Raw genomic sequence first — 26,527 nt, forward strand, 5'->3', positions numbered from 1 at the left:
ACTGGAACCATAGAGGTAGCTAGAGCCCACGCAAGGTGAGAGCCAGCAACCGGTCATTCTGAGGGTGTTGTTGCGGGGCGACTGTTGTAGACGATGTGGGCATGGTTGGAGATACGAGACTTGAACGCGAGTCGAGGAAGGAAAACTTCGCGGGCGGGCGAGCAGGCGGAGACGTCGGAGGTTCTGGCAAGACAAAAGCTTGACCAAGGAGGAAAGGCGACTCCGGAGAGTGTTGGTGGTTGATTACCTATGAAGGAAGATACCGAAGGCGCTTACGCAAAAACATGGAAAGCATCTATGGAAACCTGAAGGTCGGGAAGGAGGGTAGGGGCTGGTGTGATTCGTTCCATTCCAAGTACCCAAGCGTTCAGGGGTTGCCGTTTTCGATGAAGGTTTGGTGGCTCCTTCCCGGTTCTGCCCGAGTACAACTTGTAGCTGAAAATCCACAGAAGCCGTCTCCGAATGCACGAAGGAGGCACAAAGCCACTTGGCCTGTGAGTGAAGGTTATGCCGTCGCTTCATCCTCAGGATGCGTACTGCAAGCTCTACCCTGCTGGCGAAATGTCTTTTACGTTCTTTTTTAGGTCTAACCTGGCTTTCGTCGTGCGAAGCGACCGCGTGTGCACTTGCAAATGCCTTTACTCGGGTCTCAACCATCTAGCTGAGAAACTCCCAAATACAACACCAAACAACTTCGAAAGAAGTACAAAGTTCAAAATGATGGTCTGCAATTTCCGTCTTGTCCCGTTCCCAAGTCTTCGCACAGGAAATCGGCCCCGACCACGCGATGGTTAAAATTCATCAATTCTTTCTGTGCATACTACCTGGTATTTACTTAAGGATGCAGAAGAATAACAATAGGAAAGCGGTCAGCGCCGCAACATGATGGGTACACGTTCATTTTGAGTCCCAACCTTATCAATCCCTTTACCCAGCCGCCATTGTTCTCGGGTGGCAGCCATGGTATTAGTAATCTTTTTGCAGCTAGTAGCCGTCAAATTTCCAACCATCCATACACATTATTTCAGTATGGACATCACCGTATTCTTCTCCGTACCGCATCGTGATACGCCCGCCATTCGGCTTGCACCCTTCTATCGGGCAATTCTTCGGCAGCAATGAGGTCAATCTCCGGATGGGGGAGTGGTCCCACTTGCTTCAAGCCTGTCGATTTCGACGAGTAGTGGCGGTGGAGAGGTCTTTGTTGATAAGTTCGGGCATTTCATCGGTAACAACGGGGTCAAAAATGGCAGGAGGGTCTTGCCTAGGTCGGGACATAGCGTTCCAACAATTGCCCATGATCAGTGGCGGCGTCTTCGTTCAACAATGTGCGGCAGAAGTTTCTCGTCTCGGGGAAGACTACATCTGTTTAGTTATTCAAATGAGGCACGTTAGTTCCCTTTACCTGGACATAGTAAGGGTTGGATTCATGTTTTGCACAAAGTGTAGTGTCCTGCGAAACACGAAGATACCAAGACACGACGTAATACGTACTGAAGGAGTAATCCCACCCACACTCGAGCCAAACAGCGCCGTCTAGAAGAGCCGCATCGATGATTGCTGACCCCAAGCCGTCTCCCCCCCTACACAAGCATTTGTAGTCGAAGAAGGTGGAATTGCGGGTGGTGACGACGCAGTACGCGTACTTTCGCTCCTCGTTAACCTCGATTCCGGTCATTTGCGTCGCAGTATAAGGCAAGTAAGCTTTGGTACAGTTGGAGAGGTTGTACTTGGACAAGTCAACTGGGGCAGCAACGAGGCCGCTAAGGGCAGTGCCGGTAAGGGCAGCCAGTGTAAGGGCAGCCACGGTGATAAGAGACTTCATGGTTGCAAATTCGAAAATAATGGGGGTTGATGTAAAAGACTCGGGGGCTTTTGGGGTTGAAGTTGGACGGAGGAGGAAAGAGGGAAGGAGCTAGGAAATTTGGATGGTCCCTGCTATTTAACACTCGTTGTAAACTAGGATATGCAGGTTGTCGCTGGCTTTTTCTGGATTGCATGCACCATTCCGCTTCTTGTGATTTTCGGAATATTCGGAGGCTAATGGGAAATACCTCTAATGCAAGCACAGTTGGGCATGAATACCTATGTCACATCTTGAGCAGTCGCTTGCAGGATGTGTGGGACTCGCGCTTGCCGGTTCAAATCTATCCAAGGCCATCTTGCATCCTCCTCCCACCTCATCGTTCTTTCCCTGCCGGCTTCCTAACACCGCATGCAGTCATGCAGTACAGTACCTCAATAACCGGGTCAAGACGCAATCTGTGCATTGAAATAATATTGTTTACTATCGCTCATCACTTGGAATCACACCCGTATAACATCGGCTCAAGATGGTGAATATCCCGGACTAGCCAAGGGCGTATTTTAGAGTGAAGTCATGAACGAATAACGACTACCAAGTTCCGGGCAGTTTGTTGGCATCAAGATTTCTCCCAGCACCCCGAACATTCATTTCGCGGGCCTCATTTCGAGGGGAAGAAATGAACTACACCTGTCCAGAAAGGCATTTGCAACTCACTGAAATGGAAAGAGCCCGGAGCTGAAGGATACTACCTCTACCTACGAACGGGTACAACTAGTATTTTTCTGAGGAAGGAAGGAACGGAAACAGGACCGTCACAGTCATGGAGCGAGGTCGAACCAAGTGGCTTTGTTGGTGGGAAAGGACGTTCAACGGATGATACCTGGAGGTACCTGGTATTTTTCCTTTTCGGTCAGCACTTTACCACAGAATCAACCACTCACCCACACTCACTGACATTGCCTTAAATATAGGTTCTTTTGTTCCTGTGTAGCCAAATCGCTGTCGCTCGCCCGCCCGGCATTCCTCACTTCCCACTTCTTAGCCCCAATTTCAAATCCCAATCATGCCCATGAAACCTGATCACCCCGTCGTCCTCCTTTTCTTCTTCACTCCTTGAGGGTACTTGTACCGTGTCCTGCTTCGCTGATCCTGACGAACTTCTTTCTTCGTGTGTCTCTTCCCAACTTCTCTTCTTGCTTTTTCCTTTGCCTTTCCCTTCCCTCTCTCTTCCCTTTTCTTTCTTTCGTCCATCCACCGTGCAGGATGAAGTTCCTTTTCCCTGGTTGGAAGCTGTCTTGGCCCGCCTGGGTCCCCGACTGGCTTCGGCTGTTTCCGTGGGTGTCCTTTTGCTCCATTTTGGTGGGTATCGCTGGTAAGTTGTCAATCCAGTCACAAGGAGTCACTCATGCTTTGTTCCACAGCTGACCTCTGGTTTCTTGTTCACCTTGTAGGCTTCATAGCCAACATCATTTTCCGGGCCAAGGCCGTCGGCCACCCGGTCGCGGAATGACCGTACCCTCTTGAACCCCAAATGCTCGTCTCCGGCATCAGCACGATCAGCGCCGCCACTCTCACCTTTGGATTCAAAAATGGGGGTATTATTGGCCTCTGGGTTCGCGCACTGAGAGGAATGAGTGTAAGTTTTCTTTCTTTCTTTTCCAAGCCAACAAAGGCACAACTGCTGACACGGTAGGTACCTCTTTTTCAGTTGAGCGAAGTTCGTTATGTTCGAGAAAGCACGACGAGCATGGCGCAGCCATAAAGGCTGTGAAGCGCGGAAAGACCCTATGGGTCGCATGGAGTAAGTTACCAACCTATTATGCACCTCCTTGATGCCGTACTTATATCTAAGTTTCTGTTACTTGTGCCTTAAATACTAGACTAATGCTTTGGTGCCCTACACTTAGTATCCATAAGTTTCGGTGTGGCAGCATGCGGCAACGCTTGGTTCTGGAGTCATTCTATGTACCAGAGAGATGTCATGATTCGCAACAACGGGACGTTGAATATGCCTATCACTCCCGTCATCATATCATTTCATGTTTACATCATGTCTTTTCATGTTTACACCATGTCTTTTCATGTTTTCCGCCAAGGTGGTTCGCAAGACCGTTTTTTTCACGCTTGAGAAGAATCCGGTTCTCTCCACCACCCGCAGCTCGCCGTCGCGCACCCAATATGGGAGCATATCGGGAGTATCTAGTTCATAAGCCGATCATTTTCCCGAGGAGAATCTGTGACAACTGCTCGGTGGACACAACCGCTGGTCGGTGACGTGTGCGGACTTGGTGGGCGAGGAATACGACTTCACCCCGACATCACCAGTTGAGGGGCCTCAAGACCTCTTCATCATCGATATTGCCAACAGTTCAAAACTAAACGGTTATTCCCCTTGACCTTGAATACGGTCTTCAAGTCCAAGACCGACTGTGCTGGACGAATATGTCCAGCAACGATGCTCGCTGGCTCCAGCCATTGTCCGCTACAACCTAAACGTCGCCGGAAATGCGACTTTTTACGAACGAGGAAGGAGCGCAGAACTTCTGTAAGTGGCCAACTGAAATATTTTTCTCAACTCACCTCCTGCCGCGCATCATAGCCTTGGGTTAAGAAGAGGCTAACATATTTTGCAGCGAGTACCACCCATTGCCCAGCCAGTCGAGGTTTTCTAACGAGTTCTTCCCAAATCCTTTTTTCTTGCCCCTCGAGCCGCGTCCGTTCCACGTTGTCCACCATGACGTACGCCTAGAGATTCTGACAAAGATGGTACGAGACTTGTACAGCACCAAGGATGGCACCATCCATCGCCAGCGTCACCGGCGCTTCAGTGACGATGTCATCGACGTCGACAACTTGCGCTTTGACAGTTTCTCGTTGACAACAACGAATTTCTCCGTTCGAGACTATGTGACTCTTTTATATCTTCAAGTTGAGACCTGATAGGCGCCACCAGACGTTGATCACGCCGTGTAAGGAAATAAGGAACAAAGTAGGGAGGGATATGCAACTACGTGGTAGGGCGGGCGGCGGTTGGAAGGTTGCAGCTGTGCTGTGATGGGTGCGCTTTCCGGTTTAAATAGTTTCGTGTATCGGACACCGTCACCGTTCAGTGGGAGTGTGTCCCAGCGTTTTGTTAGAAAGAAGTTGAAAAGAGGAGAACAGCGCGGGCACGGGCTCGAGCTATCGAAGCCACATCGCCGCTGGGTTCGCCATAAAACCCGAAACACAGAAGGAAGGCGTGCTCCCGTGCAGGATGAGACTCTTGTCTCCAATGGCCGACATCATCGAAACATACCAGGAACTGGCGCTGAGGATTTCGGTCTCGGCGGCGGTCGACACGGGCAAAACCCAGCCCGTGCAGTACTGGAGCGAAAAGGCTCAGCGGCAGTGGCTGGATGAAAGCAACCTGGCACCATTTTGTTTCTTGATAGCTCTAGTCACCAGTGTTTCCGCGATCTCTATTGTTATTTTGATGCATTGGGGTTTCTGGGAGCTCCTAAGGGGTTTCACGATGAGCCCATTGAGCTCTTTAATGCCGTCGCTCATCGCCCTAACAGCCCTCAAAACCTTCTCGAGGTCTTGGCAAAAGCCAAGGACAATATTTCGGCCTCGGGATTGAAGAAGTTCGCGCAAGAATGAGATGAAAAGAACGAGAAGCGCTTTATTCATAAAAAGAGTTGGGACAAAAAATGGGGATTCGAAGTTGAGATGGAAGAGCGATGGAATGTGCTTTTGTCTTTACAATATCCCTTTCTGTCATTCCTCAAGATCATTTGTTGTTTTTCTAACTCCTTTTATCTTGTTGAGAAGGCATATTAATTCGGGATGAATTGCTTTCCTTTGGTTTTTTTTCAGGAGTTTTTAAGTACAGGTCGCGATACTTTGGAATAGATTTACGGATATATAATCTAATATCGTGGGACAGACATTGTCGGCCGTTTTCGAAGAAAGGATATGAGAGAGTGTGATAAATGGTGTCAAGCGTAGATCAAGAGATCTGTTCGTTCAGCTATCTGGTAATGGTGCTAGTAGAAGAGGAAAGGTTCTCGTTAACTGCTGTTACCCAGGGTATTATCACCTTCCTCGATGCGGGAAGTTCCTCATCAATGCCCCCCTCGAGGAAAGAAAAAAAAATCTTGTCATCGATTATCGTACATACATGCTCAACCGATGCTCTCCTCCGCCTTCTTGCGCCTGTTGACACGACGCCAAGTGGCCTTTTACGCGTCAACCAACTTCTTGGGCCATACGAAGCCCTCTCCAGCATCATATGTGAACAGGCAGAAACTATTCTTCTTTATCTTCTGGAAGAAACCTCCGTTTATCGATGGCCACGTCAAGCGAAATTCCTATTGCAAGATCAAGATCAAGGTGGAACCGAAATTGAGAACGTTTGCGTCGACTTTGGATGCTCAGCAATCATGATTGACAGACATTTCCTTGACTGGTGCGTGAAAATGATGAAGGGGAGAAAGCGAAGTGAGGTTGGTCAGATGATGGACATCAGAACTGTTAGTGCAAGCGCTTGAAGATGCGCTGAAGGGCCGCCTGAAGAAACTCGGCAAATCGAACCGCAACAGGGAAGGCTTCAGCTGTACGAGGAACGGGGAAAGCGGGGATCAGCGGGCTACGGCTCGGCACCGGTTGGAACCCTCGTGACTTCTATTGGACGCGTTTGGAGTCGAAGTGGGGATTTGGTCCGAGGCAGCTCCACCGGGAAGCATGGCGAGCATGGCCCTCGCCTGTCACAGAACAGTGATCAATCAGCCCTGCAAGGGTCCGGCCGTGATGGCTTCCTTGCATTTGACCATCGTTGCAACGGTTGCCGTTCACTCAATCATGGCGCACGGACTATCATCTCCGATTTCAAGAACCCAATCGTGCCAGATGCCGGAGACATGTCCGATGCCTAGGGTTTGCCAGGTATCCATCCGTCCATCCAGTCCATCGTCGATTTCCATCTATTCTTCATTTTTTTTTTCTCTCGTCCGGTTACAGAACCCCGAAGAAGAAGAAGACCTTTGTGATTCCCGTATCGTGCCAATTTCCAAGCTACCCAATATTCCATCCCCTGGTTGCCAAGTGAAGTGACCAAATCCCTCAATCTCCAGCTTTGACGAACCGCAACTCTCATCGAGACCAAGAACGAGACATCGACTGGGGCCCACGGCATATCCGTCGATGAATTGGTCCTTTAGGGACGGTATATTTCTCCATTCCAGTTGTTCACCTCCTTCTACCGTCGGCATTTGAGGAACGGACTTTGTTTTTCCCTTTTGTTCATCAACACGAACAATATATAGATATATAGGATTCATCACTCAGACCATCCCCTTCTCCCTTTACCCTCCATTCACACACTACACACAACAAACAAACGGACCAGCCCACAACCATGTGCCGCCATATCGTCTTCTCAGGCACGTGCCCCCACTGCACCGAGCACTTTGTCTGGGAAGACCTTTCCCAAGAGCTCTCGTGCCTCGAAGCCAAGAACACGGGCGTCTTTGGCCAATGCGCCTTTGGCGTGCAAATCGAGGAGCACGAATTCGACCAAGAATGCGAGCCCTGCGCCGCCGAGAACGAGCGGGATGAAGGGTACGGCGGCGCTGCTGAAGGTATAGATGATGAGCTTGTTGTCCCTCCACTAGGACCGGGAGGGGAGCTGATTATACCCGATCCCGCCATGAAACATTTACTGGCGGGAAAGAAACATGCTGATACTGGCGGACAACAACAAGAACAACAAGAAGAAGTTGGAGGCGGCGGCAGCAGCGGCAAGAGCAAGACAAAGAAGCAGAGAGTTGCGTGAGTGAGCGCAGTGCAGTTCAGTGCCAGTGCCTGAGTAGAGCGGGGAAAATGATATTGGATGAGATCATGAAGGGGCCCCGCTCTCGGACACTTCCCTCTCTCTCTCGCTTTTTTTTTTCTTTCTCCCTTCTATAATGTATTAGGACGAGATGATGTGGTGACGCGACAAAAAAGCACAAGTACGACAAAACCAAAGTTGCGCCAAAGGATTGAACAGCGATGAAGCGTCATACCTTCCAACAAAAGAAACTTTGAAAGTTCGTTACATGGCCCAATTCGGATCGAGAAAAATGTTGGCAGCGTTCCGAACTGGATGGATGTCGCCGGCGGATGTCACAAACCCCTATCCCATCAAATCAGCACACCATCACATACATCATCCGTCAACGGTCGCGCATTCGGTACAGTTTGAAATACCAGGATTTGCGCCAATTCGCACCCTCGCACCCGCCAACCACACTCGCTAGCCGATTATTATCAGATCGACTGATCGATAACATATCAACATCGAGTTACCCGATGCCGACATCACTTGCGACACCCGAGGGTGAAACATTCATTCGGCATTCCAGTATCATGCTGAGTGTCTTCCACCAACAAACACCAACACTCATTACATTCATGGGCCGCAGTCACTCGGTCCATCAACCCGTCCATCACACAAAACAGCACAGACCGGCGGACAGATGCCGATGTGCATGCGCCAACACCACGAAAGCATTCACTCGCCCTTTTGCGAGTAGTCGGCAATCGCTAGTTCAATGGCGTCTGGATGGAAGATTTGTCATTGGCAGGCTCCATGCATTGGTCTATTAAGACCTGGCCCGGCCCGATCTTTTGCCTCTTAAGCAAAGCAGACCGAAAAAAAGGGAAAAGGAAGACGAACAAATACGTCAAACTGAAGCACCATCATCACCGTTTATAGCACCAACAGACGCAACGAACGGCACCAGACGACGAAACGCAAGGGAGGAATAGAAATCGTTCGCATCACACGAAGGAGAGAATGGAGATACGGATCAGTGCGGTTGGGCTGGGTTGGGATGGCGTTGTCGGGGCCAGTTTTGTGAATCCATGATATACGTCGACCGTCACATCCAACAAAGTCAACCGTTTCATGACTCCATACCATATACGTACAACATGTCTGTCGAATATCGCGACCGAACATGCAAAGCATATGCAGGATTATGGATGAGGACAAGAATGAGAGGAAGCCGGTGCGATAAGATCAGCAGAATCGAGAAGGAGGAAGATTTTTTTTTTTTTTTTTTTTTTTTTTTTTTTTTTTTAAAAAAAAAAAAAGGGCAGGTGGATATGCCTACAAGAAGCAAGATGGCGGCATGGAAACGGCAGACAGGGTTGAACCGAACCCAACGCCAGGGTCAGAAGGAGGATCAGACAGAAGCATTCACCTCCACGGATAAGGGTGCAGAACATCGGAAAGCTGGGATGGATAGGATAGATGAGGCGAAGAAAGGGTACTAAACTGTGGGGTCGATGCGACATACATCCATGGAGGAGGATTTCAGTGGATGTGGTCACCAAGGGAGCAGGAGGCGGATGATGCGCATGTTTTTAGCAACGTTTAATGGTTGTAAAATGATACCCCATCTGATATTATTAGTATGTATAGACTGCACAAGTACCTACCTACATACGACGGCGGAGCTTAGTGGATGTCCATGGTAGGGTAGTAAGCATAGGCAAGGTGTCAAAAGGATTCGATCCAACATCCTTGATGCCGTCTTGGTGAAACCCTCGTGTCGTGATGGATTGCTACTCAGAACATTTGGTCCAGATGCACTTGTGAAGGGCTTGGTGGTAATCGACCATCCAGTTCAGTTCTACAAATTTGACGACTGACTGTAGCAACTAGTTCTATCCTGTTGATCTTCAAACCAAGAGCAGCAATACTAATAGGTATCAGAAGACTGTAAATCCAAGGGTATCTTTCAGCCGGCGTCTACTTTCTACCTTCTTCCTTTCGGTATCACAGTACCGCCTTCCAGTTCCTCTTACCCAGCCCACTGGTCTATTCTGTTATCCGCTCCAATATCCATACACCTCGAGGTCTTATCTCCTCAACCACCCACGCCCTCATCCTCGCAACCCCTATCCCGCTCACCATTACGCTCCCCAACCTCACATCCACCCCTCCCCCTCCCAAAACCCCCTCACACAACTCCAATACCTCTCCGCATTCTTCTCCCCCCTCGCATGCCCTACATGCCCCGTCCCCGCAAACTTCTCTCCTCTAACCCCCTTACCCCTCCTTCTCGCCTCATCCATATGCGCCTCCACATCTCTATACCCCACCAACTCATCCTCCTCACTATAGAAATACATCCGTCCCCTTTCCCTTTCCGCCCTCCCCTTTCCAGGCGTCCTATCATTCTGCTCCCTTGCTGCCCGTTCCAGCGGAGATTCCAAAAAGCGTAGTTTGAACAGGCGGGAAAGGAAGTTGCTCGTCCAGAGGAGGGATACCCAGATGTGCAGTAAGGGGGAAATGAACATGCGGCGGAGGGTGTCCCAGAGAGAAGAGGACCCAGCGCGGGAAGCAGGCGGGAGAAGGACGTGCGAGAGGGCTCGGTAAGTGGGGAGGTAAGCTATTTGGCCTGGGGCGGAGTCGAAGATCGTTAAGTGCGGTGGGAGGCGGAGGTTTAGAGGGGACTGGAGGAGGTAGTGGTGTAGAGAAAGAAGCTGGGCGGAACCGCCGTTGGAGAAGAGGTGGATTAGGAGGGTGGGTTGGTCTTCTTCTTCTTCTTTTTCAGTGCTGTCGTTGGTGGGTGTTGAGGAAGAAGAAAGGGCGGTGGTAGAGGAGCCAAATCTGTCGGAACCAGGTTGGAGCATTTCCGAGCCGAAAATCTCTCGTAGGACGGGCACGGTGACTTGCATGTCGGGCCAGGAGGTCTTGGGCTGGAAGACGTGCTGTATCTCGGATTTGATGAGCAGGATGGGGGTGCTGGGGAATAAGGCCTGGTAGGGCGTGATGTATTTGGCGATGTGGGGGTCGCGGGCGCCCATCCAGGAGCAGAGGAGGATGAGTTTTGGTGGTGGACGGTTGCCGGGTGTGGTGGTGGTGGTGGTTGTTGTTGTTGTTGTTGTTGTTGTTGTTGTTGTTGTTGGAGACAAGGTGGTGGAGGAGGAGGGTCGGTAGAGGTAGACGTGTTGGGAGAGGCGGGTCATGAAGGAGAGGGGGGAAGAGTCTTTGGTGACTGCTTTGACGGTGGAGGCCATCTTGTTCAATGGGTGGGCGCCTTTTGGGCGCGAATCTGGTGTGTTGTGCTGTGTTGTGTCGAGAGGAAGAATGAGAGAAAGGGTTGAAGACTGGTGATGACGTTGATGCGGTACTTCGGGAATGCGGAATTGGTGGAGCGGGGTGGCCCGGCGGAACCCACCAAGTTTTGCGGGGGATGAGCTGGACTTTACCCCGTACTGCACTAACAATTACATGCCAAGCCCAGCCGCCAGGGCCACCAACCGGTTGCTGAGGTGGAACGAAGAGCCAGGCGGCCTGATCCGGGCTCTCCCATTTTTACGTCCACCATTCACCACTTCAGAGGTCATGACGGGCAAGACACTCCGCCGACATTCAGTCGACCCAACTTACCGAAAAGAATGAATACTTCCATCTGGATAACTCCCGATTGAATCATTGTACGAAACGTCCATCAACCGGCCTCAAATACTTCTTCGCTGGTGATCCTCATACCTCGCATCCGCTCGTGCCTAGCCCGGAACGAGCGCTGAAGCAAGGGGCCGACGGCCCATAGCGAGATCTCAAACCCGGCCCAACACCGACGACGGGACACTTTGGACCTTGGTCCGGGAAGCAAGCCATTGTGTTTCCTTTCATTTTCATGTTGGGCACACAAGAAGTCGCATACAAAATCACAAAGTTCACTTGACCGAGAGCACAAGGAAACGCAAGTGTGTTGAAAAGAAAAGACAAAAGTTTGTGATTAACTTCGCCTAGATAACTCGTGTCAGTCCAAACAATTCGTATCACATACCACTCCTTTCCCCAATCTCCTGTCCTGAATACGCGCAGGCCCGAATCTCATGACTTTCTTCCCTTTCCTCGATCTCATCACCGACAGGGAACAGTCCTTTTTTTTTTCTTTTTTTCTTCTTTTTTTTTTCTTGATTCCGGACTCCGAACTGGTTAAAAACAATGTTTCGCACAGATGTATGCAACGCTCATCCCCGAATCAGTCGGGCGCATACTCATCACCCCCTTTTAATTTTCCCCTTTTCTGGAGTTCTCTTTCCCTACCTCTATCTGATCGATATCATGTCCACAGATCTGATCATCCGAAGCCGTATGCGGTAGATGCTCAAAGTACCTCGTCGGCGGGGAGAGTGTCATTGCCCTTGCGGGCCGGCCGGCTTCGTTGAAAAAGTCGCCGGTTGGGCGATTGGTTGTTGGCAGAGAACAGAGTCTTCTGCTTCTTGCCCCTAGGGCCACGAGGGTGCCGTGGATGGGGCACGGGTAGCCCCCGTGACCCCGAACTGGATTAGGGAGGCCTGCTTGGGACCATCAGGCGCGGTTTGGTCACCCGACTGCTCGAGACATTGCGACACCCAACACACGCAACAGCCAACGCCTCACCTGTATAGCACATACAGAGGCTAGTATAGGCTCCGGACCCGACAACCACGGCGAGGACATGGACTGGGAGTTCAACTCCCCCTCGCAGCAACAGCAGCAGCGCAAGCACCGCCGCTCGGGCAACACTGGAGGAGTGAACCCGTTCATCACCTCCTGTAGAGGTAGAGGAGATCGGAGCTCGCTCGGTTACCGCAAGGGGAATTAGATCCGGCACAGGACGTCTAGGATCCGGTTGTAGGCGTGAAAACTGTAAAGCACAAACTCCGTCCCGTCCTTAGCAGCTCGCTGAGATCGTTTTGGAGTCTCTGCTCAGAACAGCGCCGCCTTGTAATGCCTTGGACTAACTCGCGGCTGCGTCATTGATAGCCGCGCAGGTAAGGAGGTTTCGCGCGCAGCACAAGAAGATGTCAGACAATTCTGCTTCATCACTGGCTAGATAATGTTTGACTTTGGTGGGCAGGTTGGGTGGGACATGGTGTTGGTGGTCAAGCGATTGCAATCCGTGATGGGATCGCTATACAAGGTTCGATGGTTGCGGGCAAAGTGTGGTGGTTGGTTGATCAGGCTAGCTAACGGTTTACTACCATGACCCACGGTTAAATACTGCACCAGAACCTATGCGCCCCAATGCACCCTCCACGGTTGAGCTGTCCCGATCGCTCTAGTCTGTCACATACAGTGAGGGCACTCAGTAATCAGACCGCCTTCCAGCTATTTCCGTCTCACAAGTTTGATGACAATGACGGTTCGCCCATGGATTGATATCATTGGCAATTCGGTTGCTCAAGTGGTCTTATAACCTACCCATATGGTTGTCCGAAAGACGCAGCCGAGTGCATCGTTGGGAAAAAAAAGTTGTGGCGGCCAGTACCATGTGGCTTTGTCATTGTGGCTGTGCGGCAAACTCCGATGACACATTTCCACAAAGCGCGACTTTCCACAACCCTTTCTCAATCACATCCGTCAGGACGTAATGGCAGAGCCTGACGGATCGGCCTCGGTCAAAGACTATGAAGACAATTCCATTGGGAAAAGCCTTGATGTCTTCCGCGCTTCGTTCAATTAAATCTTGTACGCCAGACGCGCTAGATCAGCTCAGCTATGAAGCTAAGCGGTCCAGTTTCCTTGCTGGTGCTCTTCCAATTTGTTATAAAGATCTCCTTGGCGGCCTGGATGTCGCCTCTTTGGGGGGATTAATTGCATAGAGGTACGGTCTGCTCCTGGGCGCTGAGCTGTTTCGCGTGCGCTCTATCGAAGTGGTCGTACATGACAGTAGGTCGACAGGAAACAAACGTCCTTCCCCGATACAGCGCGGATATGGCCTTCTTTTCATCAAAAGCGGAAAAGGGTTCGGCCCGGGAGACTTTTCCTTCACCATGACATTGGCGTGCACTGTCCGACACTTGCCCTTGGGGCTTTTCTTCTCGCCGTCAACAACTATGTAGGCCGTCCGCGCCCCCGTGAAGGCAAGGCCGAGGTAGCACCCGGACAAGCTGGTTTACGCGATGCCCCTCCCAAGGGACGACGCCGGGGTCGTACGCAATATCGAAGGTCAGGAGGGGTGCTTAAGTCCGCGACATCCTTTCCACTGCTGTTGGGAGCCTGAAGGCTGGTTGAAGCGGGGGACCAAGGTGGCATCATGCCACTTGCTGATCACTGATGCGGCCTTTAATCTCTTCAACGTCTTCAAGATGTAAACATCAGACGTGAGGTGTTGCATATGTGACCATACCTCTGCGATGATTGGTGCGATACAATGCGCCATATATCTCTCAATATCTTCGCTTAAGTACGGCCGAGATGCGCCGGCTGGCTGCGGAAACACCGGGGACAAAAGCTCAGTATGCCGAGAAGTATGCCGAGATCTTTTGAGAAGGAGTGAGTCAAGACACGGGGGGAATCGGATGGCGACCCCGCTCGTCTATATTGGCAATGGCGTCATGCAAATCACTCATGACCCGATATCGGGGGGTAGGATGGAAGAGGTATATAACTCAAAGCACCCGCATATTGAGGGGTAACCTTGCCTTTTGCTCCCAAACAACAACTCGACATCTCGCTCTTGACTTTGAATCAACAACCTGCTATACCTTTGGTACGCCGCCAGCGTCCGAAGAGCCATGAAATCTATCACAATGGGAACTCCAAGATCGAGGTAAAGTAAACAAGACAGCTACCGGGTGTCCATGTTGGTACAGCCACAGTTGGTTCACCCTTATCGCTCTTCCATGCCTTCTGTGACAAGGTCTTTGGAATGAGTTTGATACGATGGGCCAACTGCGGCGGTACCACGTTGGTCTGAGAAATACCGGCGAACTTGATCTGGATAATACCAGCGAAAGGATTGGCTTCTTGGGACCCCTTCCCCTCCCCTCATTGGAGATCAACTAACTCTAGGGTTGCAGCTTTGCTCGTGTTGCGCCAACATGTCTACCGATAAGATAACTTTCCTCGCCAACTGGTAAACACTGATCTATGCCGTAGCTTGTCGTATCAAATCAACCGCTGACGCCATACAGGCACGCTACGCCGTACCATGCACCGCTTTACCTTGCCCAGGCCAAAGGCTTCTTCAAAGAACAGGGCATCCAGGTGGCTCTCCTGGAGCCCAACGACCCCAGCGTACGTAATTCATGCCGTTTCAATCTGCCAGTTCCCGACTAACAGAGCATGGCAGGACGTAACCGAAATCATCGGCAGCGGCAAAGTCGACCTCGGTTTCAAGGCCATGATTCACACTCTTGCTGTAAGATTCGCCATTCTCAGCCCTCTTAAGATGGTCAAGTGCTGATCCTTCACCAACAGGCCAAAGCCCGTAACTACCCTGTCCTCTCGATTGGCAGCCTTTTGGATGAACCTTTCACCGGCGTCGTCTACCTCAAGGAATCCGGAATCACGACCGACTTTAGGTCCCTCAAGGGCAAGCGTATCGGCTACGTCGGCGAGTTTGGCAAGATTCAGATCGATGAGCTCACTTCGCACTACGGCCTGACTCCCGCCGATTACACGGCCGTCCGCTGCGGCATGAACGTCTCCAAGGCCATTATCAAGGGGGAGATTGACGCCGGTATCGGCCTCGAAAACGTCCAGATGGTTGAGCTGGAGGAGTGGCTTGCTTCCCAGGGCCGGGACAAGGCCGACGTCCAGATGCTTCGCATTGACGAGCTCGCCGAACTCGGATGCTGCTGCTTCTGCTCAATCCTCTACATTGGCAACGAGACCTTCATCTCGCAGAACCCAGACAAGGTTCGGGCCTTTATGCGCGCCGTCAAGAAGGCCACTGACTTTGTCCTGGCCAACCCGGACGCTGCGTGGAAGGAGTACGTTGACTTCAAGCCTGTCATGGGCACTGAGCTCAACAGGAAGATCTTTGAGCGCAGCTACGCATACTTCTCTGAGGACCTCAAGAACGTCGAGCGCGACTGGTCCAAGGTCACCAAATATGGTCAACGTCTCGGCGTTCTGAGCCCAGACTTCACCCCCAACTACACCAACGAGTTTCTTGACTGGGCTCTGCAGCCCGAATCCAGTGACCCTACTGGCGACCAGAAGCGCATGGTTGAGCTCCAGAAGAATGTGGCTTGCTGCGGTGGCTTCCACCGCTTGCCCCTTGGGATCAAGGCTTGATTGGTGGGACGGGGTTGTCTTTGCGAATGGCAGAGGGCAACCAAGCTCGGCTTCATAGTCTGGGATCTCGTTGCACAACCATTGGGTTTTGGTGGAAAGAAGAGGCTCGTAATCTTGATGTCTTTTTCGACTCAGTTCCAGATGAGAGTATCGTGTGGATGATCGATGAGGGCCTCAGGTGTAGCTAGCGAAGGCGTCTGCGTCAGTAGTAAACGTCTGTCTCTCCAGTCTAATTGAGCTACGCTCTTACACCGTTCAAAAATGCAGGAGATATGGTGACCTACGTATCGACATGTCGACACTCAGCAGCATCTGCTTGGCAATTTTTCGTATGTCTTTATCTGAGATATTATTATTGTGCCGACGGCGAGTGTCCTTTCCTCGAGAATCAGGCGAGCGGCATTTTTCCTTATTAACGGTTTCTCCTAACGGCGTCGAGCAACAACGACGACATACACTACATATTCCGGTGATTGAAGAGCAGGGAAAACGCCCAGCAAGCTGCCGGTTGCAGACAGTCAGTCCCCTCGTCTCGTGCTGAAGGGGCCGCTCGCTCGTTTTATCGGACGTCTATCACCCATGCTGACATGGACTTTATCAGGCCAAGCTCAGGCACGTCTCACGGATTGCTTTCATGGCTGGCACACATCAATGGCAGGGCTGTTCTTTGAGGCTTGAGGCGAAAGCAGTCTATGTGTATCACCAGTCCTGGCTGGCTAGGTATTATAACGGCGGTTTTAGCAGACCGCTACGCTACCTACGCCAGCTAGGTAGGTAGGTAGGTAGCTCGTGTCCCAGGCGCAAAAAGGGTAAAAAGGGTAGGTACAAACAAGTACCCGAAGCTGCCCGACAAACATCATTCCATGCCATTTCATATCATATCATGTTGACCACCTAGGGTATCATTCCTACCTAGACGAGAATCCCAGGGGGGGGGGACTGACTGATGGAGATGAGTTATAACAACAGCTTCTTAGAACAACCTGTACAAAGCGCACCCATCATCAATGTTTTGGGCTGGGAATAGGTAAGGAAGGTTAAGGTAGGTAGCGTCACTTTATTTACCTGGGGGCAGGTACGAAAGCATTAGGTAGGTAGGTATGAGAGCAACTAAGGTAACTCAATCCCAATCTCGTGTGAATTATGCAAGACCACTGATGTAAACCGATTCACAAGGACCTGGATGATATTGAAGTCAAGTTAAGGAGACACAAGTGCAGAGCGTGAAAAGGATTCACCAGCTGAATTACATATAAATCCAGAGAAAGGGGTTCGAGCCGACGTGGAAGCTCCGTGAAATACGGAATGATCATGACTACCATACTTCTTCTAACCATTTCGGCGAGAGGTGTCCTTTGATGATGTACGTACGTGTATACCTTTGTTCCTGGGTAGGTACTTACCTTCACCTGCAATGCATTGAAGTCCAAGTCATGCATCCAGATGAATTCATCTCATCTCGTCTCAGACATCCTTCCTTGTCTCCTGTAAAGGAACGCTCAGCCCGCTTGAAGACGGATAACGCAGTTCATAACCACGCGTCATTGTTTCCATGAGAATGTGACATAGGATCATGTTAGATCTGAGGAACCAAACTCCTTCGCAGGTGTCGGTGTGTTGAACGGGTGATCCAGATGGTTCTTGACTTTGCGATGCCTCCCCCCTTTCAAGATTTCGTCCCATCCCTCGTCCCAACAGCCAAGCCAAGGCGCGCAGATGACTGACTGCCTGGGTCCATTCGAGGTCCTTCCACATTCACAGAGATGTAGATTGAACCTTAGTCCAATGACGCGTAATTGTCAATTGCCCAAGTTGCGTTGTTGTCCTGGCGACAGCTGGCAGCCTGCCCGGGCTCCGGCGGGCCGCCATTATTTGACGTCTCCCTCCCAGGTTGTTTCAATGACCGACCCTTCACCTTCACCTTCACCTCGCTGTGACCTTCACTTCTGCCATTCACCAGCAATCTGCTCGTTGGCGTATTGTCCATTCTGCTCCTCTTTTTATTTGACCCCTCCCTCCTCCATCTTGATCTTTCTCTACCTAACGACAAAACACCCAACCGTCAAACAAAACAAAACAATCGCTCATCACATTTCGCAACCTCCATCCATCCTGTTGCACCCTACTTACTTACTTACCTTTATCTCTACTCACCAGACTAGAACGAGCCCGAGCTCTCGAGAACAGACAACGAACGGGCAAAGGAAGCTGATCCAAGTCTGTTAACAACATGTCGCTCTCCAAACCGTCAAAAGAACCAACTCCCCCGCCGACGCCCCAAACCGAGCCTCAGGCGACCGACATCCCGCTTCCCGAGTCGCCCATGGTCCTTCCGCCTGCTGAGTCTCCATTCTGGACTGTTGTAGCTCAGGAGGCTCGTGACCTTGCTCGTACACTTCGTGCCATCAACGACGACAACGATAAGATCCGGGAGAATCCCGACTCCGTCAGCGAGATGGACGTCAACAACACAAGCAACCCACAGCGTAACTCAGCCACGGAAAAGCGCAGCGTGACTCCCCTGTCCGAAGCCAGGGAAGAGCATCAAACTGTCGAGCTCGGCGACGGCATGAATCAGGACAGCCTCGACTCCGTGAGCGACACAGACATTACCAGAGGCCTCAAGCGCAACCCCACGTCCACGAGTGAAGAGCGCAGCATCACCCCTCCACCCGACCAAGCCATAAACGAACAAGGCGAACCATCAGAGCTGCCTGAACCGCTGCGACAACTTCCAAAGATCCCGGAAATGCTAGCAAAACTGAGCCAAAGAATCACTGACTTCGAAGCCGCCGAAGACGCCGAGAACAACGGCACTTGCTCTACACTTCTGGAGAAACAACAAAAGCTTCATGACGCTACTTCTTCTCTTCTCCTGGATGCACTGGCTGTTGCTTCTGTTGTCATGGCTGAAGGGCACTCGCCCTCATCGATCGATCCATCCCTGATCCCGCTCCCGTCTGATGACGAGGAAGAAGACGATCTTCAGTCGGAGGAGTCGGATGAGTACACCCCGAGTCTGTCGCTGCCATCCTTTACGAGAGGAATTGGAGGTGGGGTTGGCACCGGCCAACACCAGGATGACGTCCACGAAGATGATGCGCTTCTGGGTCTGGGCCCAACTGACATTCCTTTCCCGCCGTCGCTGACTGTGTCGGAATACGATTCGGAACTCGAAGAGCAGGAACCCCCCAGCCTGGTTCCTCAGTTCATCGCCGACAATCTCAAGGCCCAGGGCAAAGACCACCACCTCCCTGACACAATCCCCACGTGTACTGCCTACGACGACATCGACTGGACCGACCTCATTCCCACTCCCATTCCTGAAGACAGCTCATCGACCAAGGCGGCACCATCTTCAAGCTCAGGGACCAAATCCTCGCTTGCCGTCCAAGTCGATCCGGCTGACGTCCCGCTGCCCGATGACGATCCTTCTGACGTCCCACAGGGTGTGGTAGAAGATGGTGATTCTGGACTTCCGGATTACTCGGACCTTGAAGCGCTTGGCGACCATGAAGATGGATATCATGGAGACCAGGAAAATTATAGTGACAGTTCGCAGTTGTTCGTTGATAATAGGAGGCCGCTGCCTGATCGAAGGCAGCTTGTCATTTCTTCTTCGTCTGAAGATGAGAAGGAAGCGGGTCTGGAGGAGTCACAGCCTGAGGGTGATGTCGAGGCCGATGCCGATGACATTCAGCCTGAATCTTTATTGCAAGAGACAGTGGTCGCAGGAGAAAAGAGGCCAAGCAAGGAGGAAAAGGGCAAGGGAAAAGCCGAGCAGCAGCCGGAGCAGATGCTGTCCCCGCGTTCGCCAGTGTCGCCGTATTCTTCGGTCGAGCATCCTGTTGCTTCGGCATCGCCTATCGCACCGGTGGCACCAATGGTACCAGTTGCATCTTGCGCGCCGGATCATCATATGAGAGCTGATCAGCTCCCACCAACCCAGTCAGTGGTGATCCCCGAACAACAACCCGAACCCGCCCCTTTCCCTCGAGGTACCCAAGGCCAGCCAACCACCCCGCCGACTACACATGTCCCTGTCTATGTCGGCAAAGCGACAGAACCCAGAGTCGATCGTTACTCCCCACTGCCCGCCCCTTCATCCCCTTTACTGTCCCGCTCATCCCCATACAGAGCATACAAATCCTCGCAGCCGCGCCCGCGCGAGTCACTGCTGCACTCGGTACCATATACCCCAGCGGTAGTGCCTTGGGATGAACAGAAGGATCTCCGTGGGCTGCCTCCGCTTCCCGAGCCTGAGCGCCTGCCGACGTACACGCGGATCTCGAAAACGACGGATAACTCGAGGGTTATGCCGATGTGGTTTGAGGGGTTCAATACTGTAAGTCTCTCCCCCTTCCTAATCATCGAACGCCCACAACTAACCAATTTCCTCCGAAATAGCAAGAATGGCTCCTCATCGAGCCCTCCGCCAACATCATGTACCGTCGCATCCGGAACCAGTGGCACCCTTCCCTCCCACAATGGCCGCCATACATCATCGGTCCCACTCCCTTAATCATGGAACTCTCCCAAATCGGCAAAGACGGTCTAGCCGGCGAAATCAACATCCTCCTCCAGTGCGAGCGGTACTCTCCTCCGGGCTTCCTGCCGTGTCCACAACTCCGATCCTTCACCAACTTCATCCGCGACTGCTTGGCTCTGCAAAATATTCGTGGCCCCACGGTCCCCGACTTCCAGACTGTGCACGAGTGCAAGACCTGGCTTGAGACAGTCACCAAGAACGGCAGGATGCTATCCTTTATGGCTCTGCACTGCCACGTCGAGCGCCTGCGGTCGGGTGTCTTGCCCGGTACACACGAGTTTCTGGATGCAATCCGGGACATGGGATGCCAACTGGGCTGGAACGAAAACGTATATTTCTCCAAGACTTTGGTGTTGCAGGAGTTTAGACATGTGTCAAAGTACGACTCGACATCGACGCCGTTTGGTCTGAGGGGCAATCAACAAACTCAGAATATGGGCCAATACTTCGGCTACGGCCAAGGCAAAATCACGGATTATTGCATTGCGCTGAGGGATGACCACCCTCACCTCAATATCAGAGTGACGCTTGCGGCGTTGAATACCCTCAACTTTGAGTGGCTGAAGTGGATAGGCCCCCCGGACGCCTGGGTCAAGACCTGGGATCCTTGCGATGAGGTGGTTGGGCCGCAAAGCAGGACGCGTCTTGCCCAAATAAGACTGAGGAGAAAGGATTTGTACGATGAGTTCACGGCCTTAAACGGACGGGTCGACGGGTGGTTTGAGGATCACCCTGAGCCGCCGAGGACTGCGCTTATTGCGGGAGGTATAGCATCAAGACATTGCACTTGTCGTCAGTGCCATTACGCAATCTGTCATCAGCAGCACCATGATGATGAGAGTGTGTGTGAGTGTGATGATGAGACACCCAGTTCATCGGGTAATTCTTCTCCGGGGAGGACTAGGCCGGGTGTTGATGGGCTGCAACCATTTCCCAAATCGAGACCGCTTCCGGATCCGCCCAGGCCGGGGTTCAGTAGCCTGGCATATGCGGATGGAGAGAGTCTGTTGACAACAGAGGAACTGACAAGTGTGCGCCGGGCCGAAGAAATGATGGACCGGATGGACAGGAAATTCGACAAAAACCTCTCGCGTTTGAACCCTCCCAAACGGCGAAAGACCGAGGCCGCTGCGGAAAGGGCTGAGGCAATAGATACCGAGGCGGAGGAAGCGAATGAGAAGGCCGCAGAGGCTGACACGAGGACCGAGGCGCAGAAGGAAAGGCAGCGCCGAAAGAACAGAAAGAAGAAGGAACAAGAAAAGGAGGCCAAGAAGAAGAAGGCCGCCAGGGCCGAAGTGGTCGCCGAATCGAAGGCTCAGATTCTTGAATCCCTCAAGACTGTCGGATTTAACCGGGAGGCAATTGAGAATGTGGTCAATGAGACCATGGCAAAGATTGGGCCGAAATCAGGTGCTCCCGAGGACAAGTCCAGAGGTCAGGTCCTTGCGAATAAAGGCGGTCTGAGCGCAGAGGGCGTGGCTCACTATCGAAATTATGCGAGGTCTCTTTATGCCGACCATCTCAAGCGCAAAGAGGCAGGTGAGAGTACCAAGCTCTTTGGCAAGTTTGAGGTCCCGGCCGATATCTCCGAAGAGGGTTTCTTCGATTTCTTCTTCAGTAATCTCGGCATTGCTGAAACCGATGACAGGGATGATTTTACGATTAGCTGGAAACCTGATGTAGAAGAGGTTACTGGAGGTCAAGAGGCCTTGCTTAACAGCGACTGTGGCGGATGCGTCCCCGAAGACGCATATCAAGATGCTGTTGGCAATCAGCTTGGACAAGCTAGCATCAAACCCTTACCAGTCAACGAGCAGGAAGTGCCTGAAGATGCAGGCAAGCCTCAGCCAAAGGACGTTCTCCCAACAGCAGGCCCTTCCACACACGATGTTCCGGATCACGATACCTCCAACCTTGTTCAAACAAAGCAGCTCGACAACATCGCCTTAGCAGGTATCGCAGGTATCGCACAGCCTTCTCGAGAGCAGCCCACTGGTCCTGAAGCTACTCCCAAAGCCGCTCCCAACGACGCAACCGATGCCACTCCCACTGTTGCCCCCACTGAAAGTTCCACCCCTTCCCACGACTTACATAACCATGACGCCAACTCCACCCCCAACCCGCCTCCCCTCGACAGATCCAAAGAAGCCTCCAAAGCCAAGAAGGAGCGCCGCAAGCTCCGCAAGCGTCTCGACCGCGAAAAGGAAGAAGCCCGCCTTCGCGAACAAGCAGCGGCGCGCGAAGAGCTCCGTCGCCAAGCCGAAGCCCGCCACCAAGCCGAACTCGACCAGAAAGTAGCTGAAACCCAAAGGAAGCTCGACGAAGAGAAGGCTCGGCGTTTGGAGCAGCATCAGAAAGAGGAGATTGCTCGGTTGCAACGGGTCAAGGAAAAGGAGGCCCATTTGCAGAAGGTCAAGGAGGAAGAGACGAAGAAGAGGAAGGAAGAAGAGCTGAGGAAGAGGGAGGAGGAGCAGCGGTTGGCTGAAGAGGAGAAGAAGAGGCAGGAGGAAGAGAGGAGGAAAGATGAGGAGAGGAAGAAAGAGGAGGAGCGGATTGCTGAGGAAAAGAGGAAGCAGTTTGAGGAGGAGGCTAGGCTGCAAGCAGAGAAGGAGTGGTATGCTAAAGAGGAGCAGAGAAAGCTCAAAGAGGCCGCTCAGAAAGAGGAAGCCAGACGGATTGCCTTGGAGGCCAAGCAGAAGGCGGAACTTGAAGCCAAGCAAATGGCTGAGCTAGAAGCTATACGGTTGGCTGAGATGGAGGCCAAACGTAAAGCTGAAGAAGAGCGAAAAGCTGAGCAGAACCGGAAGGCTGCCGAAGCCAAGCGCAAAGCCGAGGAGGCAAAGAAGGCCGCCGAAGAGGTCAAGAAAAAGGCCGAGGAAGCTCGACGTCAGGCAGAACAGGAAGCCAGGCATAAGAAAGAGGAGGCAGCCACGCGCAAAGCCGAGGAAAAGAAACGCCAAGCTGAAGCGAAGCGACTAGCTGAGGAAAAGCGGAAGGCCGAAGCCGCTCGCCAGGCCGAAGAACAGCAGCAGGCGGAGCTCAAGCGACAGGCCGAAGTGGAACGTCTTGCCGAAAAGAAACGGAAAGCGGATGAAGCCGCTCGACAAGCTGAGGCTGAACTGCACGCCGAACTGCAACGCCAAGCAGATGAAGCCGAACGTAGAGCCAAAGAAGCTGCACAAAAAGCTAGAGCCGCTCTCCAGGCCGAACTTCAACGTAAAGCCGAGCTCAAGCGCCAGGCCGAAGAGAAAGGGGCCACCGAAGCCAAACTCAAAGCTGAAGCGGACGCCAAAGCCGCAGCAGAAGCCAAGCGCAAAGCCGACCTCGCCAAACGGCAGCAAGCGGAATAGGAATCCAAGCGCCGGGCAGAGGAAGCTAGACAGCGCAAAGCCGCGGAAGCTAAGAAACGCGCGGCCGAGGCAAAGAAGAAGGCCGTTGAGGAAGTTGAGCGCCGTCGTTTGGCTGATCTGGAAGCTGCTGCTCGTCGAGCCCAGGAGGAGGAGCAACGTCGGCTTAGGGAGGAGGCTGAGCGGTTGAAGAGAGAAGCTCAGGCCGTTCGCAAGGCGGAAGAGGAGGCCATTCGTAGGGCGATGGAGGAAGCGAGGGTCAGGCGTGATGAAGTTGAGCGGAAAGAGGCTATGGTTCGGCGTGAAAAGGAAGAGGTTGAGCGATTAAAGAAGGAGGTAGAGGAAGCTAAGGAGAGGGCAGAGAGGGAGGAGGCAATGAAGAGAGCTGCCGATGAGGTCAAGCGCCGGAAGAAAGCTCAACGAAAGTTGGAGGCAGAGGCCAAGCGGAAGGCCGAAGCTGAAGCTGCTCAGGTCAAAGCTGAGGGGGAGGCAAAGCTGCGACAGATGTTGGGGATTCAGCAGGTTGACAACTCCCTGACTCTTGCCGAGCAAGAGGCCACTCCCTTTCACGAACAGCAGATCCTCCTCCAAGAAGCCTGGCACCAGATCGACGAATCCCTCATTCTCTCCCAACAGGCGCATAACACCCTTCTCCGTGCTCAGCACCACAACTCTGAAGCCTTCCGCCAACTCGGAGAGGCCGACCTTCTCCTCTCGCTCTCGCAGGACGTCTCGCAGATCTGCCAAAATACCCAAGATAGTCCAAATCTGATCTTGGCCCGGCTTCGCTTCGACGAAGCCATCCTTCAAGCCCAAGAAGGCTACCGTCTCCTCCAAGAAGCATGGGACTGTCACGATTCTTCAACGCGCACCGCCGAGGCAGGTCATCGTTTGCTAGTGGAAGTCAGCCACGATGGAGAATACGAACGGTCAGCCGCGCAGTACTCTTTAGTGGAGGCACGCCATCAAAATAACGAGGCATTTCGGAGGGCGGAGGAAGGTCGCAGCGTACTCGAGAAGGTGCTTGCGGAGATGGGGATTCCTCTTCATCATAGTAGGGAGGAAGGCCAGGCGCATGCTAGTCATGACAGCCAAATTCCCGCACAAGACCCTGACACCATCCTCGTTACCACCCCTCCCACCACTCAGCACCAGCTGTCCGATCCGGAAGCAAACGCCGATAGCGAGACTGTGTCGTCCAGCTTCGAGAGCATATCTACCACCACAAGCGGTGACCAGTCAGAAACTCCAACCGACAACCGTCCCTACGAAGAGCGCCTAGCGGCCTTCATCAACGGTCAGCTCCTCGCCTATGGCGTTTGGGACCCGGAGTCATTTTATGTTCGGTATGACCCGCGCAACCCAAACGGTCCGCGGGCGCATGAGATGCCAGTGATGAGTGAGAGAGAGCTCCATGGGGATGCTGCTGGCAGCGGCGTAATGCGTGCGAAGGAGGCGTGGTGGTGAGTTTAGGTATTGTTCTCACTGAGCAATCTATGGATGAGGAATGTTGGCGAAATTGTGGTGTGTCAACATCAGGGTATGACTTTCATGGCGAGCATGTCGGGGTATAGATGACTGGGGAGTTAATGTGGTAACGAATATCACGGCGCTGACTGTATTCAGAGAGCCGGTTAAATTGATAGAGTTAGATCATGAGCAGATTTTCGAAATGCAAAAGTTAAGATCGAGGGCGTCCACAGCACTGTAGACATTGTGAGGTGATTGCGGTGAGGGTGGCATTGCGTGAGTGATCAAAATGATGATGGTCACTAATCCAGGTGATTGAGTGTTTGTGACAGCGTTTGTAGATTGGGTCAGTTTGCCTGGATGGTGTCGTGATTGATCCATCCCATATTGGAAAAGATGATGGGAGGTGACGGATGAAAGAGAGGAACAAAGTTGGGTTGGATGACGAGAATTGCAAGCTTGCTCACGATGCACTAAAAGAATTGTTAGTACATGCCATAAAATGCACCATTCAGCACCTTGAAGCACCCGAAAACGACGGAGGTCCATACCCTAACCCTACCATATGTCCCAAATAATCGAGAGTCAAGAGCGATGGCAAGTGGAAAGGATCAGAACTTTGAAATGAGTGGCGGACGGAAGAATATTTCTTTTGGCGGGACAACTGGAACGAACTGAGAGCAATCATGGAGAAACGGTCTTGAATCGGTGGCTTGTTTGGAAGACGGAGAAGGAGTTGGTTGGCAGCCCAGGTCTAAATCCCTTCAAAATGGAAGTGCTTGGTGGCATCAGTCTGGGTGGGATGTGCCTTCCACACCTTACAAACCGAGAAGTGACTGCCTCCTACAGCCCAAAGCCGGCCGACCGATGATCCGGTTCCAGGTCGACAAGTATCATGATGTTTAACCTCAGGTTCAAACTCAATAGTACCGGGAAGTTCGTTAGCTGGATACCTCCAGGATCACTCTCTATGATCCTCGGGATGTTCTTGTAACTTGTAAAGTACCATCATGGTCCTAAACCCCTTTCTAGAGCTGAATGAAGGATTCTATCTGGGCAAAATTGCCTGTTTCGAAGATAATCCTTTAGGAGTCCTACGAAAAAAAAAAAAACAATTCTTTATCATCAATGAGGTCGTTTTACTAGAAGATCTCTAGGCGTTGTTGTTTCAGTCAGGAACTTAACTTAACCATGGGCCAGTTTCAGTACAAATTCATACACTCCGTACAACGACTGGATCTCCTGGAGGTCCTTTTCCACCATACAGCCCAGATGGCGCGCTATGTCATCAAGAGGGGGGT

The 26,527-nt window shown here is 52.1% G+C and overlaps 7 protein-coding genes across 9 annotated transcripts; 5 read left to right on the forward strand and 2 right to left on the reverse strand.

Annotated features, from left to right (window-relative positions):
* Positions 1-1,264: 1,264 nt before the first annotated feature.
* On the reverse strand, positions 1,265-1,825 carry NCU09339 (hypothetical protein; the record flags this gene model as incomplete). Its single annotated transcript, XM_953825.1, has 2 exons — positions 1,265-1,365; positions 1,495-1,825. 2 exons carry the CDS (start codon positions 1,823-1,825, stop codon positions 1,265-1,267), a joined length of 432 nt encoding a protein of 143 aa, XP_958918.1.
* Positions 1,826-6,788: 4,963 nt separating this feature from the next.
* On the forward strand, positions 6,789-8,030 carry NCU09342 (hypothetical protein; the record flags this gene model as incomplete). Its single annotated transcript, XM_953828.2, has 2 exons — positions 6,789-7,615; positions 7,865-8,030. Exons 1-2 carry the CDS (start codon positions 7,203-7,205, stop codon positions 8,028-8,030), a joined length of 579 nt encoding a protein of 192 aa, XP_958921.1. The 5' UTR covers positions 6,789-7,202.
* A 1,405-nt stretch (positions 8,031-9,435) lies between these two features.
* NCU09343 (hypothetical protein) lies at positions 9,436-10,915 on the reverse strand. The gene has a single exon (XM_953829.3). The coding sequence runs from the start codon at positions 10,856-10,858 to the stop codon at positions 9,764-9,766; it is 1,095 nt and encodes a 364-aa protein (XP_958922.1). The 5' UTR covers positions 10,859-10,915; the 3' UTR covers positions 9,436-9,763.
* A 1,000-nt stretch (positions 10,916-11,915) lies between these two features.
* NCU09344 (hypothetical protein) lies at positions 11,916-12,438 on the forward strand (the record flags this gene model as incomplete). The annotated part of the gene is made up of 2 exons (XM_953830.3): positions 11,916-11,943; positions 12,143-12,438. The coding sequence occupies 2 exons, from the start codon at positions 11,916-11,918 to the stop codon at positions 12,436-12,438; spliced, it is 324 nt and encodes a 107-aa protein (XP_958923.1).
* Positions 12,439-14,096: 1,658 nt separating this feature from the next.
* nmt-1 (no message in thiamine-1) lies at positions 14,097-17,055 on the forward strand. Of its 3 annotated transcripts, none has more exons than XM_011395331.1 (5): positions 14,097-14,328; positions 14,639-14,694; positions 14,753-14,855; positions 14,911-14,979; positions 15,039-17,055. In XM_011395331.1, exons 2-5 carry the CDS (start codon positions 14,660-14,662, stop codon positions 15,858-15,860), a joined length of 1,029 nt encoding a protein of 342 aa, XP_011393633.1. In that variant the 5' UTR covers positions 14,097-14,328; positions 14,639-14,659; the 3' UTR covers positions 15,861-17,055. The 3 variants fall into 3 exon arrangements, with proteins under 3 accessions (XP_011393633.1, XP_011393632.1, XP_011393631.1); XM_011395329.1 differs by having other exon boundaries at positions 14,283-14,388; positions 15,039-16,117; XM_011395330.1 differs by having other exon boundaries at positions 14,266-14,694; positions 15,039-16,984.
* A 987-nt stretch (positions 17,056-18,042) lies between these two features.
* Positions 18,043-23,759, forward strand: NCU16593 (hypothetical protein; the record flags this gene model as incomplete). The annotated part of the gene is made up of 2 exons (XM_011395410.1): positions 18,043-20,205; positions 20,268-23,759. Exons 1-2 carry the CDS (start codon positions 18,091-18,093, stop codon positions 23,757-23,759), a joined length of 5,607 nt encoding a protein of 1,868 aa, XP_011393712.1. The 5' UTR covers positions 18,043-18,090.
* A 240-nt stretch (positions 23,760-23,999) lies between these two features.
* Positions 24,000-25,223, forward strand: NCU16594 (hypothetical protein; the record flags this gene model as incomplete). The annotated part of the gene is made up of 1 exon (XM_011395411.1): positions 24,000-25,223. One exon carries the CDS (start codon positions 24,000-24,002, stop codon positions 25,221-25,223), a length of 1,224 nt encoding a protein of 407 aa, XP_011393713.1.
* Between the last annotated feature and the right edge of the window lie 1,304 nt (positions 25,224-26,527).

The sequence above is a fragment of the Neurospora crassa genome, linkage group II (assembly GCF_000182925.2).
Source record: "Neurospora crassa OR74A linkage group II, whole genome shotgun sequence".
Classification (NCBI taxonomy): Eukaryota; Fungi; Ascomycota; class Sordariomycetes; order Sordariales; family Sordariaceae; genus Neurospora; species Neurospora crassa.